This window comes from Sinocyclocheilus anshuiensis, unplaced genomic scaffold (genome assembly GCF_001515605.1).
Source record: "Sinocyclocheilus anshuiensis isolate Anshui unplaced genomic scaffold, SAMN03320099.WGS_v1.1 scaffold1005, whole genome shotgun sequence".
Taxonomy (NCBI): domain Eukaryota; kingdom Metazoa; phylum Chordata; class Actinopteri; order Cypriniformes; family Cyprinidae; genus Sinocyclocheilus; species Sinocyclocheilus anshuiensis.
The window spans coordinates 762,708-774,653 of NW_015555810.1; the positions used below are offsets into that span (position 1 = coordinate 762,708).

Here is an 11,946-nt window from a genome sequence, read left to right on the forward strand (position 1 = left end):
AATTGAGACTTTTGGACTTATTTTTTCACTGAAATAAATGTTTTTGTAATTACACAGAGAGTAAAGTACCGAAAAAGTACCGTTGGGTACCGACACCGAAATTCAAGTACCGATACCGGTACCGTACCGGTTAAAATGTGAACGGTACCCAACCCTACTCTCAGCTGCCATTAGTTACCCAACCATTACCGGCACAACACAATTAGGCTCTGCCCGGAAAAACTAATTTAAGTAATCAAATTTCAGATTAAGAAAAGCAGAGACTTGACCATGTGCTGTCTGAAAAGTGATATGGACTCGCACCTTTCAGTAGAGCCTGTAGAATGGCAACGTCAACATCGTAGTTTTTATCCTCGTCGATATGAAACACAGTGAGCAAATGAGGCATTCGGATGATGTCCTGAATCTAAAGAAAGACAAAAATATACATAAAAACAAATATTCACTGCTTAAGATACATCTTATTCAACTCTTCTGAGATCGCTTATATTTCACATACTATATACTTATATTTTGTGTGTGTGTGTGTATGTGTATATATATATATATATATATTCTGCTATCATTAATTCTGCTTTCATTAAATTATATTTTATATTATATATTCATTAAACATTTGGCTCATTGGTTCATGAATCAGACTACAATGTACACTTCCATTCAAAAGTTTGGGGTCAGTAAATTAGATTTTTTTTTTTCTTAAATTAATACTTCTATTTAACAAGGACGCATTAATTTGATCAAAAGTGACAGTAAAGTCATTTATAATGTTGATAAAGATTTCTATTTCAAATAAATGCTGTTCTTTTGAACTTTCTGTTCATCAAAGACTCTTGAAATAAATGTATCACGGTTTCCACAAAAATTGTTTTCAATATTGATAATAATCAGAAATCAGTGTATTAGAATGATTTCTGAAGATCATGTGACACTGAAGACTGGAGTAATGATGCTGAAAATTCAGCTTTGATCACAGAAATAAATTACATTTCACTATATTTTCACATAGTAAACAGTTATTTTAAATTGTAATACTATTTCACAATTTTCACTGTATTTTTAATCAAATAAATGCAGCCTTGGTGAGCAGAAGAGGCTTTTTTCAAAAACATTTTTTAAAAAGTACCATCCATCAAAAGAGTCTTTTTGTGTACTGTAACTTATTAAATGTATGTTTTTGTCCGTTACCTTCTTGGTCCACTCAATGACCTGCACCTCAGTAAAGCTTTTGTACTCTTGTACAAAAAACCTCTTCATGAGCTGGTTGATAAGGACCAGAGTGACCTTTGACACGGGCAGAGCCGCCACCTGAGCGATGACGTCCGCCAGGCGTCCAGAGCCCTCCAGCACCACACACGGCGTGTGGTTCAGCATCGCATTATAGATGGTCTGTGAATAACCATGTGAATTAGGCTTAATGAAAGAACGTTTCACTGTGATCTATGAAACGGATGACTTTAAAATCTCACGTTTAGCGTTCCTGGACCGCCATCCAAGACCACACAGACCACCGGTATCGTCACTCCACTCTCTGGTGCAAAGATAAACACAAAACACACTTCACAAATAATAAGCGACCAATGAACAATGTTAAAGAGCCATGAAATCCAAATTCTGTGGCTTTTAGCTGTAGTTTTGAGGACATCTGTATGCTAGTTTACTGTAAGTTTTTGTTGCACTATGCAGATTTGTGCTCAAATTAAAGGCTAATTTAAAAAAAAAACAGTATGATCTGTTTGATATGTCCTGATTAAAGTTCCTGTATCAACAGGAAATACATCCACACAGGACAGAAACCTGCTTTTTTCAAACATTTCATGTGGCCTTTACAATTGTCAAAAATGAATCACGCAAGCAAACGTCTGTCTCCCTTTGTGTTTATGAAAGCTGTTGTCGGTCTGAAAGGTCAGGCAAAGGTCGTCTGCTGACCTCTGATTTTGTCTGTCTGTTTACTATTCATCTCTAATGTGATACGGAGTAACTAACTAAAGTTACGTGACAGCATTATAGTAGAGCTAGAAAGTCTGATTCATTTTAGTGAACCGTTGATTCCAATGAATTGGTTCAAAAAAAGAGTCTTTTTTGTATTGAAATCCATCAGAGGCGGCAAGAGAGGCCTATAAATAAACATGCCAATTAAAAGTGATAAAATTACCTCATGCATTAATTGTATTCAGTTTCAATAATGATGCTGAAAATTCAGCTTTGATCACAGAAATAAATTACATTTCACTATATTTTCACATAGTAAACAGTTATTTTAAATTGTAATACTATTTCACAATTTTCACTGTATTTTTAATCAAATAAATGCAGCCTTGGTGAGCAGAAGAGGCTTTTTTCAAAAACATTTTTTAAAAAGTACCATCCATCAAAAGAGTCTTTTTGTGTACTGTAACTTATTAAATGTATGTTTTTGTCCGTTACCTTCTTGGTCCACTCAATGACCTGCACCTCAGTAAAGCTTTTGTACTCTTGTACAAAAAACCTCTTCATGAGCTGGTTGATAAGGACCAGAGTGACCTTTGACACGGGCAGAGCCGCCACCTGAGCGATGACGTCCGCCAGGCGTCCAGAGCCCTCCAGCACCACACACGGCGTGTGGTTCAGCATCGCATTATAGATGGTCTGTGAATAACCATGTGAATTAGGCTTAATGAAAGAACGTTTCACTGTGATCTATGAAACGGATGACTTTAAAATCTCACGTTTAGCGTTCCTGGACCGCCATCCAAGACCACACAGACCACCGGTATCGTCACTCCACTCTCTGGTGCAAAGATAAACACAAAACACACTTCACAAATAATAAGCGACCAATGAACAATGTTAAAGAGCCATGAAATCCAAATTCTGTGGCTTTTAGCTGTAGTTTTGAGGACATCTGTATGCTAGTTTACTGTAAGTTTTTGTTGCACTATGCAGATTTGTGCTCAAATTAAAGGCTAATTTAAAAAAAAAACAGTATGATCTGTTTGATATGTCCTGATTAAAGTTCCTGTATCAACAGGAAATACATCCACACAGGACAGAAACCTGCTTTTTTCAAACATTTCATGTGGCCTTTACAATTGTCAAAAATGAATCACGCAAGCAAACGTCTGTCTCCCTTTGTGTTTATGAAAGCTGTTGTCGGTCTGAAAGGTCAGGCAAAGGTCGTCTGCTGACCTCTGATTTTGTCTGTCTGTTTACTATTCATCTCTAATGTGATACGGAGTAACTAACTAAAGTTACGTGACAGCATTATAGTAGAGCTAGAAAGTCTGATTCATTTTAGTGAACCGTTGATTCCAATGAATTGGTTCAAAAAAAGAGTCTTTTTTGTATTGAAATCCATCAGAGGCGGCAAGAGAGGCCTATAAATAAACATGCCAATTAAAAGTGATAAAATTACCTCATGCATTAATTGTATTCAGTTTCAATAATTTCTTACTGTTGTGCAGATACATATAATGCATACAATTTTTGCTATTATCAAGCCTTTCTATGATCATATGTGTATGGTTGCCTGTATTTCTACAAAACACATTACAGTTCAAAAGTTTGGGGTCAGTAAGATTTTTCTGTTTGAAAGAAATTAATACTTTTAATTAGCAGGGACGTATTAAATAATGAAAAGTGACAGTAAAGACATTTATAATGCAACAAAAGATTTCTGTTTCAAATAAACGCTGTTCTTTTGAACTCTCTGTTCATCTGTGAATCCTGAAAAATAAGATTTTCACGGTTTCCACAAAAATATGAAGCATCACAACTGTTTTCAACAATGATAATAATCAGCAATGTTTCTCGAGCAGCAAATCAGCATATTAGAATGATTTCTGAAGATCATGTGACACTGAAGACTGGAGTAATGATGCTGAAAATACAGCTTTGATCACAGAAATAAATTACATTTTACTATATATTCAAATAGAAAACAGTTATTTTAAATTGTAATAATATTTCACAATATTACAGTTTTTACTTTATTTTTAACCAAATAAATGCAGCCTTGGTGAGCAGAAGACATTAAAAACATTAAAAAAACATCTCGCCAACCCTAAACTGCTAAACTTTTTACTGTACTGTACTTTTTACACAAAGTTTGACCTACCTGTATATTCCCTGGCTGAAATTTTGCCATATAATTACTGCTCTGATTGCAAAAACAATTTCTGTTAAATTAGGAGTAATCTGCATTTAGTGAAGCTTCCTCAACACTGCACCTCTATTTCCCAGCGATTGCTGAGAGATGAGTTTCTCCAGACGGGCCCGCAGCTCAATCTCAACTCCATAATGTCCGTGAGTGCCATCATCCACCAGCAAGAAGTGAGTGTGATTGATATCGAGACAGGAGAGATGGCCCTGACCCTGCTCGTCCAGAGAGTAGTATGCAGGGAAACAACCCTAAAATAGACAAGACAAGAACCCGGAAAACGCTGTTGTTATAAAATCAATAATAGGATCAATTTCAGCCTGCAGTTATCAACATAATAGCTACTGTAAAAAACATTAAGTAGGTCTGGTTTAACATGCAGTACCATCTTTATAATATATTTGCAATGCTACAGATGGGGATTTTAAATTAAACAACATTGTACTGTAATTTGCATTGTTTGTGATTTTAATGCACTTCTTATTAAGTTTCCCAAAGCTTGTGGCATTAGATTTGTTTTGTGAGCATGATCACTTTAAAAATAATATATTGATTAATATTATTGATCTTCAATAGATTTAAACGCAAGTAAAAATGGCATTAGAATTAGTGAATTTGATTTCGGATTTGATTTAAAACTTGTGCATCATCACGCAAAAACAAAAATGCTCTCATTGACCAGGAAATCCCAAACTGGGGTTTGTGAGTTGATAAAAAGCTAATAATTAATTAAATCATAAAAATGTAAATAAATAATTTTAAAATAAAAGCACAATTTCTAAAAAATATTAAATATTTTATTTGTTTACCTGCCTGTCATGTGACCATTAACCCCAAACTGATTAATGTCAAAAATAGTATTAGATTTGGTGAATTTGACTGATTTCTGTTAATAATTTCAAGCCTGTTCACTGCAATGAATCTATTCAAAACACAGTGCATCATCACTCAAAATCTAAGATTTGTGAGGAAACCGCAAAGGGTCGGTGAGTTGATGAAAAGCTAATAATTAAATCACCAAAAAATGTAAAATTAAAACAATTTTAAAATAAAAGCAATCATAATAAAACAGTTTCTAAAAGAGGTGAAATATTTAGTTTTTCTGCCATGTAACCAACATCAGCAAACTGCGAACATGCAAATGTGCTTTTAAATTATTGAAAAATGAACATCAAGTAAATATTTTAGCTCGAAGGGTTCAGCCGACAAAAAGTTTGAGAATCTCTGAAGTATAAAAATGTATAATTACATTTATGCATTTGGCAGATGCTTTTATCCAGAGCGACTTACATTGCATTCAAGGTAAACACATTGTTACTTCATGCATTCCATGGGAATCAAACCCATAAACTTGGCGTTGTTATCGGCATGCTCTATTTTTTGAGCTACAGCAATAGCTTAAATGATCTGGGGTTGTTCATACTGTATGTGGCGTGTAGTTCAGGTGAGGGAATCATCTGACCTCAGGATGGATGAGTGCGTTTCGGTTGTGAATGACTCCCCAGGGTGCCACACCGATGACGACGATCTGTCCCTCCATCAAACCGCTACTGAGTGTGTAATCTCGCACGGCCATGCCCACATGCTTCATCACACCGGCGTGTGTCCCTCCTGTCAGGATCCACGCACCTGCCACACGGAAAGCAGAGTAACTAGAGAAGTGCAGTTCTACTAGATAAGTCTAACCTGTGTAATGCACCTGAAAAAGCATGTCAACACAAACCATCAAAAACTTGATTCTGCAGTTTGTGACGGCTGCACACACATGCTCTAATTCTCTCATTTTCAGTCAGTGTCATTGAGAGCTATAGACAAACCTGGCAAGCTACCTACATATTTAGCATTTAAGGCATCACAGACAAGCTTTTATGTGCAATCATTTTTTGGTGATACTGTTTAATGGCAGCATGTGTGTGTTTTTATGGTATATACTTGCGTGAAAATAAATGCAAAATCACTTTTCCTATGCGATAATAAATTGAATCGAACTGAACATGCTTCTAACCAGGGCTGTTATTGTTAACTAAAACTAAAACCATAAAAATGTTATTACTTGAAATAAAATAGACATTAACTGAAATAAAACAAGTATTACATTTTATTTTATATTTTATTTTATTTCAGTGAGTGGCCAAGGCAACATTCCTTATTTTTGTTTAGATTAATTGGAAGTTTTAAATGGCATAAATTAAATAAACTAAAACTGAAATTTCATGAAAACCGTATTAAAAAAATAATAAAATAAAACGAATAAAATGACTTAAACACACACCAAAATTACAAAAACTTTAACTCAAATTAAAAAGAAAACAGATGGGTAACAAATATCTGACCAATCAGGAAAATTAATCAGATCTAATCAGAACATTTATTTGATCAAAAACACAGTAAAACGGTAATATTGTGAAATATCATTACAATTTAAAATGCTATGTTTTCTATGTGAATATATTTTAAAATGTAATTTATTTCTGTGATCAAAGCTGAATTTTCAGCATCATGACTCCAGTCTTCAGTGTCACATGATCTTCAGAAATCATTCTAATATGCTGATTTATGCTGCTTTAGACCTTTATATCTAGAGCTATGTGGTAATTGAGTTTACATTGGGCACTTATGCAGGCTGCTGTACCTGTGGTCTGGGCGACTTTGATGAGGCCTCGACGGAACTTGTCCTTCAGGTGAGTCTTTATGTAGAAGTTTTTGGCTCCGCCAGTCACTGATATCAGCAGGTTCGGCGAACGCAGTTTCCAGTGTTCTGTCATCAGCTGGTACAGACTCTCACAGGACGTGTCCGACGACACCCGAACATACTAATCACACACGACAGAAGAAAATAATAATTCTAGATCCTCTGCAGTGAATGGGTGCCGTCAGAATGAGAGTCCAAACAGCTGATAAAAACATCACAATAATCCACAAGTAACCCACACCACTCCAGTCCATCAGTTAACATCTGGAGAAGACAAAAGCTGAAACAAATCCATCATTAAGACATTTTTAACTTCAAACCGTCATTTCAATATGTGTCTATAATCCATAATAACGCTCAATCAGGAGAGAAATCTGCACAGATCAAGCACCGTTTAAATAGTCCAAAACAGCTCTAAACAAATATGTGGCTGGATTTTGATGCGAGAGACAACAGAAGATGCACTTTTTCACTGGAGGAAGCATTATTATGAATTATGAACTCATATTGTAGCTGGAAGTCACATTTCCTAGTGTTAAAACGTCTTAATGATGGATTTGTTTCTTTTACAAACATGCAGCTTTTGTCTTCTCCAGATGTTAACTGATGGACTGGAGTGGTGTGGATTACTTGTGGATTATTGTGATGTTTTTATCAGCTGTTTGGACTCTCATTCTGACGGCACCCATTCACTCCAATGGTGAGCAAGTGATGCAATGCTACATTTCTCCAAATCTGATGAAGAAACAAACTCATCCTAATCTTGGATGGCCTGAGGGTGAGTAAATCATCAGCACATTTTCATTTTGGGGTGAAATAATATACTTCAAACATCTATAACACACAGGAGGTCTGCTTGAATCAAATTTGACCTTTCCGGTTTTCTGTCCAAGTCCCCCAAAGCTGATATCTCCAAAGGCATCGGTGGGCACCTCTCTGACGTGTCTGTGTCTGTCCCACTGCTCCCCCATATAGTCCTCCGGTTTGATGGCCTCATCGCAGTGCTGGATCTTTGGGTGACCACACTTACAAATCCCCTCCCTGCCAACAGTAATCCATGTTATCCACACATGAGTTACAGCCCAACAACACGCGCAGCACACATATTGTCCGAATGTTGCTGAACTACACACAGAAGCCAACAGGAGTGTATACACGTGATCTTTAGTTTACCGCTTGTCAACGGGACCATTTCTGTGTGTCATATTGATGTAAAGTGAAGTTGCATACACTGAAAACATCTGGTGTTGGATTAAATTTGAAACGATTTTCACTGAGAAATTGCTAGTAAATTTCACAAATAATTACAAAGGAATGAAAGTAACACATTGAATTAAACATAAAAAGACAAATATTATTTTCTTGTAAAACGTACTTCAATAATCGTTCTATTTACAGTATTTACAGTGCATGATTGACACCTTTAATTAAAACTTCATATTTTAAACACACAGAATAACTTTTAAAAGAATAGTTCAGCTAAATATATTCAATGCAAAAGTCAGGATAATTTTATGCATAATTTTGGAGCTCAACAATAAAAATCCCCCTCCAATTTCACTGCATGGGAAAACAGCAGCTCAGATATTCTGCAAAACATCTTTTAGGTCAAAAAGTCATACAGGTTTGGATGAGTAAATTGTTATTATTATAAATTAAAAAAAAAAAAAACTTGCAAAAGTTTCTGTAAAAACAAAACTAAATTAAACCCTGTAAAACCTGACATATGAAATAACAGTCAGAAAAATCTTAAAAATTAAAAATGAAGAGTTTAGACAAAATATTAAAATTCATATATTTGAATTTTGTAGTTTAGACAAAATATTATTAAATATAATATTATATAATATTATATATTATATATATATATATATAATATTATGTTGTATTATATTTGATACACCAGGGTTTATGACTCATATAATATGATATAGTGAGAACATGGATCTCAAACTCGAGGATGAATTTTTTTTTTATTCCAAACTGAGCAAAAATATGTAATGCAGATGCTGATATTTATATGGACAAAAAGGGATGAAATTCTGATGCTTGTAATGTCATCGAGATCTTTATAACAGTACAGCAGATACTTACATAAAATTATATAAATATCAGTCGTCACTCTATATCTCCAATAGTATTAGTAAGATGAGATTTAAATACTTAGTTTGATGAGCAAAACATATAATGCAATGCAATACAATGATGATTGAAAGACAAACAAATAAACGTTCCTCAAAAGCCTGATGATCATATTTTTATATTATATATCAAATAATATAAAATTATATATATTAATCATGATTTTTCTCAAAAATAATCAAGCAAACCTAAGTTGCTTGAGTCCAGTAAGTGTTCATCTTGAAATACTAATAAAAGTTATTCTTAAGTTTACTTGATAAAAAACAATAAAGATTTGACAGCAAAAAGACACATGAAGCACAAGCTGAAAGTGGACATTTGTACAATAATGCAATGCAATACAATGATGACTGAGAGATGAATAAATAAATGTTCCTCAAAAGCCTTATGATCGTATCTGAGACTCACAGTATTTTTCTAAAACACGATGGATAATCAAGTAAAAAATTACTTCAGTCCAGTAAGTGTTCATCTGGAAATATAACTGTTATTCTTATGTTTACTTGATAAAAATCAGTGAAGACACACGTGATGCACGAGCTGAAGCTGGACGTTTGTACAATTACACTAAAAGGCTTTTACTTGCTAAAAAAGTCTAAACTATCAATCAGACGACAGAAGGCATGGAGCAGATTGTGAAGTTTTTCAGCAAACTTTGATCATATCAAATATGATACAGCAGGCTTTATAGGGTTAATTCCCCAGTATGAAAGATCATCTAAACATGCTCCTCATACCTGCCATCCTCCACATAGAAGCAGCACTCTTTCTTCTTGATGTTTTCTTTAATCCAGGAGGCGAGCGAGCAGCGCTGGAAGGAGGGAGACAGAGACAGATATCGACTTTTAACGGCGCTCACAGCGAGCATTTGCACCAGGGTCGGCTCCTCCGCTGCCTCATCCATGCTCGTGTCAGACACAGTCAGCGTGAATGAGAAGCGCAGATGCACGGGACGGGGAGAGAGGGAGGGCATGGGCACGGACAGGATGGGCTACAATGCATTTGCTGCTGCGCTGAAAAACTGCACTGCTGCAGTGGTGATGTCAGACACAGAGACGGAAGCATTGCAGGAATCTGGAGCAGAGACTGCAAGCCTCATTTACAGAGATCAGATCATGAGTTGTGCTGTGAAAACAACTTCACTGAGTATCACTGATACTACTATAGTTTGTATTAATATTTATTCATATTTAATATTTTCTGTTTTCATTTTATTTTTAGTTAAAGTTGACTGTTTTTGTCATTTTTATTTGTGTGCTTTTTTTTTGTCTATATAGTTTTTGTTTTAGTTTTACTTATTTTAGTTAGGGTTGCAAAAAGGTGGAACATTTCCAGTAAATTTCGGACATATTCCAGAAATTTTGGAAACTTTCCAGGATTTTTTTGAATATTCCAGGAATTTTTGGAAAGTTTACAGAAATTTACCGGAAATTTTCCACCCCTTTGCAACGCTAATTTTAGTACATCAATTTAAACTAAATGAAAATGAAAAATATTCCCTTGGCGACTAGCTAAAATAAAAGAAGATTACGTTTTTTTATTTCAGTTCAAATTTATTTTCAAAGTTTATTATGTTTTAAGTTTATTCATATTACAAGCAGGGATATTATCGTTAACTAAAACTAAAATTAAACCATTAAAAAAATGTCATACTTGAAATAAAATAAATGTTAACTGAAATAAAATATAACAATCTAATTTTATTTCAGCTAGTTGCTAAGTCATCACTTATTTAAAAACTAAATAAAAATGAATAAGAACTGCAGAAATATTTTTACAAAAAATAAAAATAAAAATGACAGAAAAACACAACAAATTAAAAAAAACGTACATTTAAAAGAAAACAGAAAATTTAAATAAAAATATCATCTAATTCAAAATAATGATAAAACTATAATAGTATATCAATGATACTAAAATTACACTGATTTCAGGTAACCATGGTTAAAAAAAACATTATTTTAAATACAGTATCTAAAATTATAAAATCATAATATTTTTGCTTGCTGGATAAACATGTCAACACAAAAAAATGACACTGACATAAACTCATGCAAGAAACACTATACTGTATATAATGAAGGCAGTCTTGAAATTAAACATAAAGCTGTGTTCTTAAGATGAGAGTGTTTTACAAAAATGTAAGGTCGGGGCAGGTTGTCACACGTTTTATATGTTGTAATTTTATACATGTGATTAATCATAATTTCTGTTGGCCAAAATGGCTTGATATTTTTGTATCGCATGTTAACTTTTTTGCTGTTTCACAGATTGTTTTAATTTTGCAAGTTCCCATTGTAACTTAAATATATTTTCATACACACACACAAATGTATGCAAACATATATTTAATATTTAATTATATTTAATAAAAATATGTAAAAAGAAACACACACACACACACACACACACACACACACACACATCTCACCTTTTCAAATTTTAAGAATAAAGTTGTCAGATTTCCTAATTGGATGTTGCTGATATCCTTTGGGTGGACTTTCTCTTCTCGTGTGCACAGCATTTCTGCTAACAAAAGTAATTATTTATTTATTTATTTAGCATAAAAAGTACATTTGATGAATATGAGTTTTTTCAAACAAAACAGCTACTTTAACACATACTAAGAAATAAACTCTTTTAAAGATTTTTAACATAATATATAAAACAATATTGATAAAACAGATATATTACAATTACAATTGACTTGAGCTGCTTGCATGTTTCAGATACTTTTACCTTAAAGGAGTTTTTCACTTCTCTCCTTGGACTGTGATTGGTAATGGTCTCTTATTACACAGCTTCATATAATCAATATTATATGTTCTGACTGAGTTTGACACTGAAGAAAACTGAAGAGAAATAACAAAACTCCATGCTGAAAGCTTGACAGTTTGCCGTTTGCTTTTTTCCGCAGATGTACACTAGTCACCAAAACAAGTTGCCACAGTAATGGTCACCAAGTGCAACTCTA

The 11,946-nt window shown here is 33.9% G+C and overlaps 1 protein-coding gene across 1 annotated transcript in view; it reads right to left on the reverse strand.

The window, feature by feature from the left end:
* The window catches only part of trpm2 (transient receptor potential cation channel, subfamily M, member 2), a 47,581-nt gene extending 37,705 nt beyond the window's left edge, over positions 1 to 9,876 (reverse strand). The window contains exons 1-8 of the mRNA XM_016469348.1: positions 9,710 to 9,876; positions 7,703 to 7,871; positions 6,771 to 6,951; positions 5,601 to 5,767; positions 4,209 to 4,389; positions 2,709 to 2,770; positions 2,428 to 2,628; positions 304 to 406 (exon numbers count right to left, since the gene is read on the reverse strand). Coding sequence (XP_016324834.1) covers positions 304 to 406; positions 2,428 to 2,628; positions 2,709 to 2,770; positions 4,209 to 4,389; positions 5,601 to 5,767; positions 6,771 to 6,951; positions 7,703 to 7,871; positions 9,710 to 9,876 — 1,231 coding nt within the window. The remainder of the gene's footprint in view (positions 1 to 303; positions 407 to 2,427; positions 2,629 to 2,708; positions 2,771 to 4,208; positions 4,390 to 5,600; positions 5,768 to 6,770; positions 6,952 to 7,702; positions 7,872 to 9,709) is intronic.
* Between the last annotated feature and the right edge of the window lie 2,070 nt (positions 9,877 to 11,946).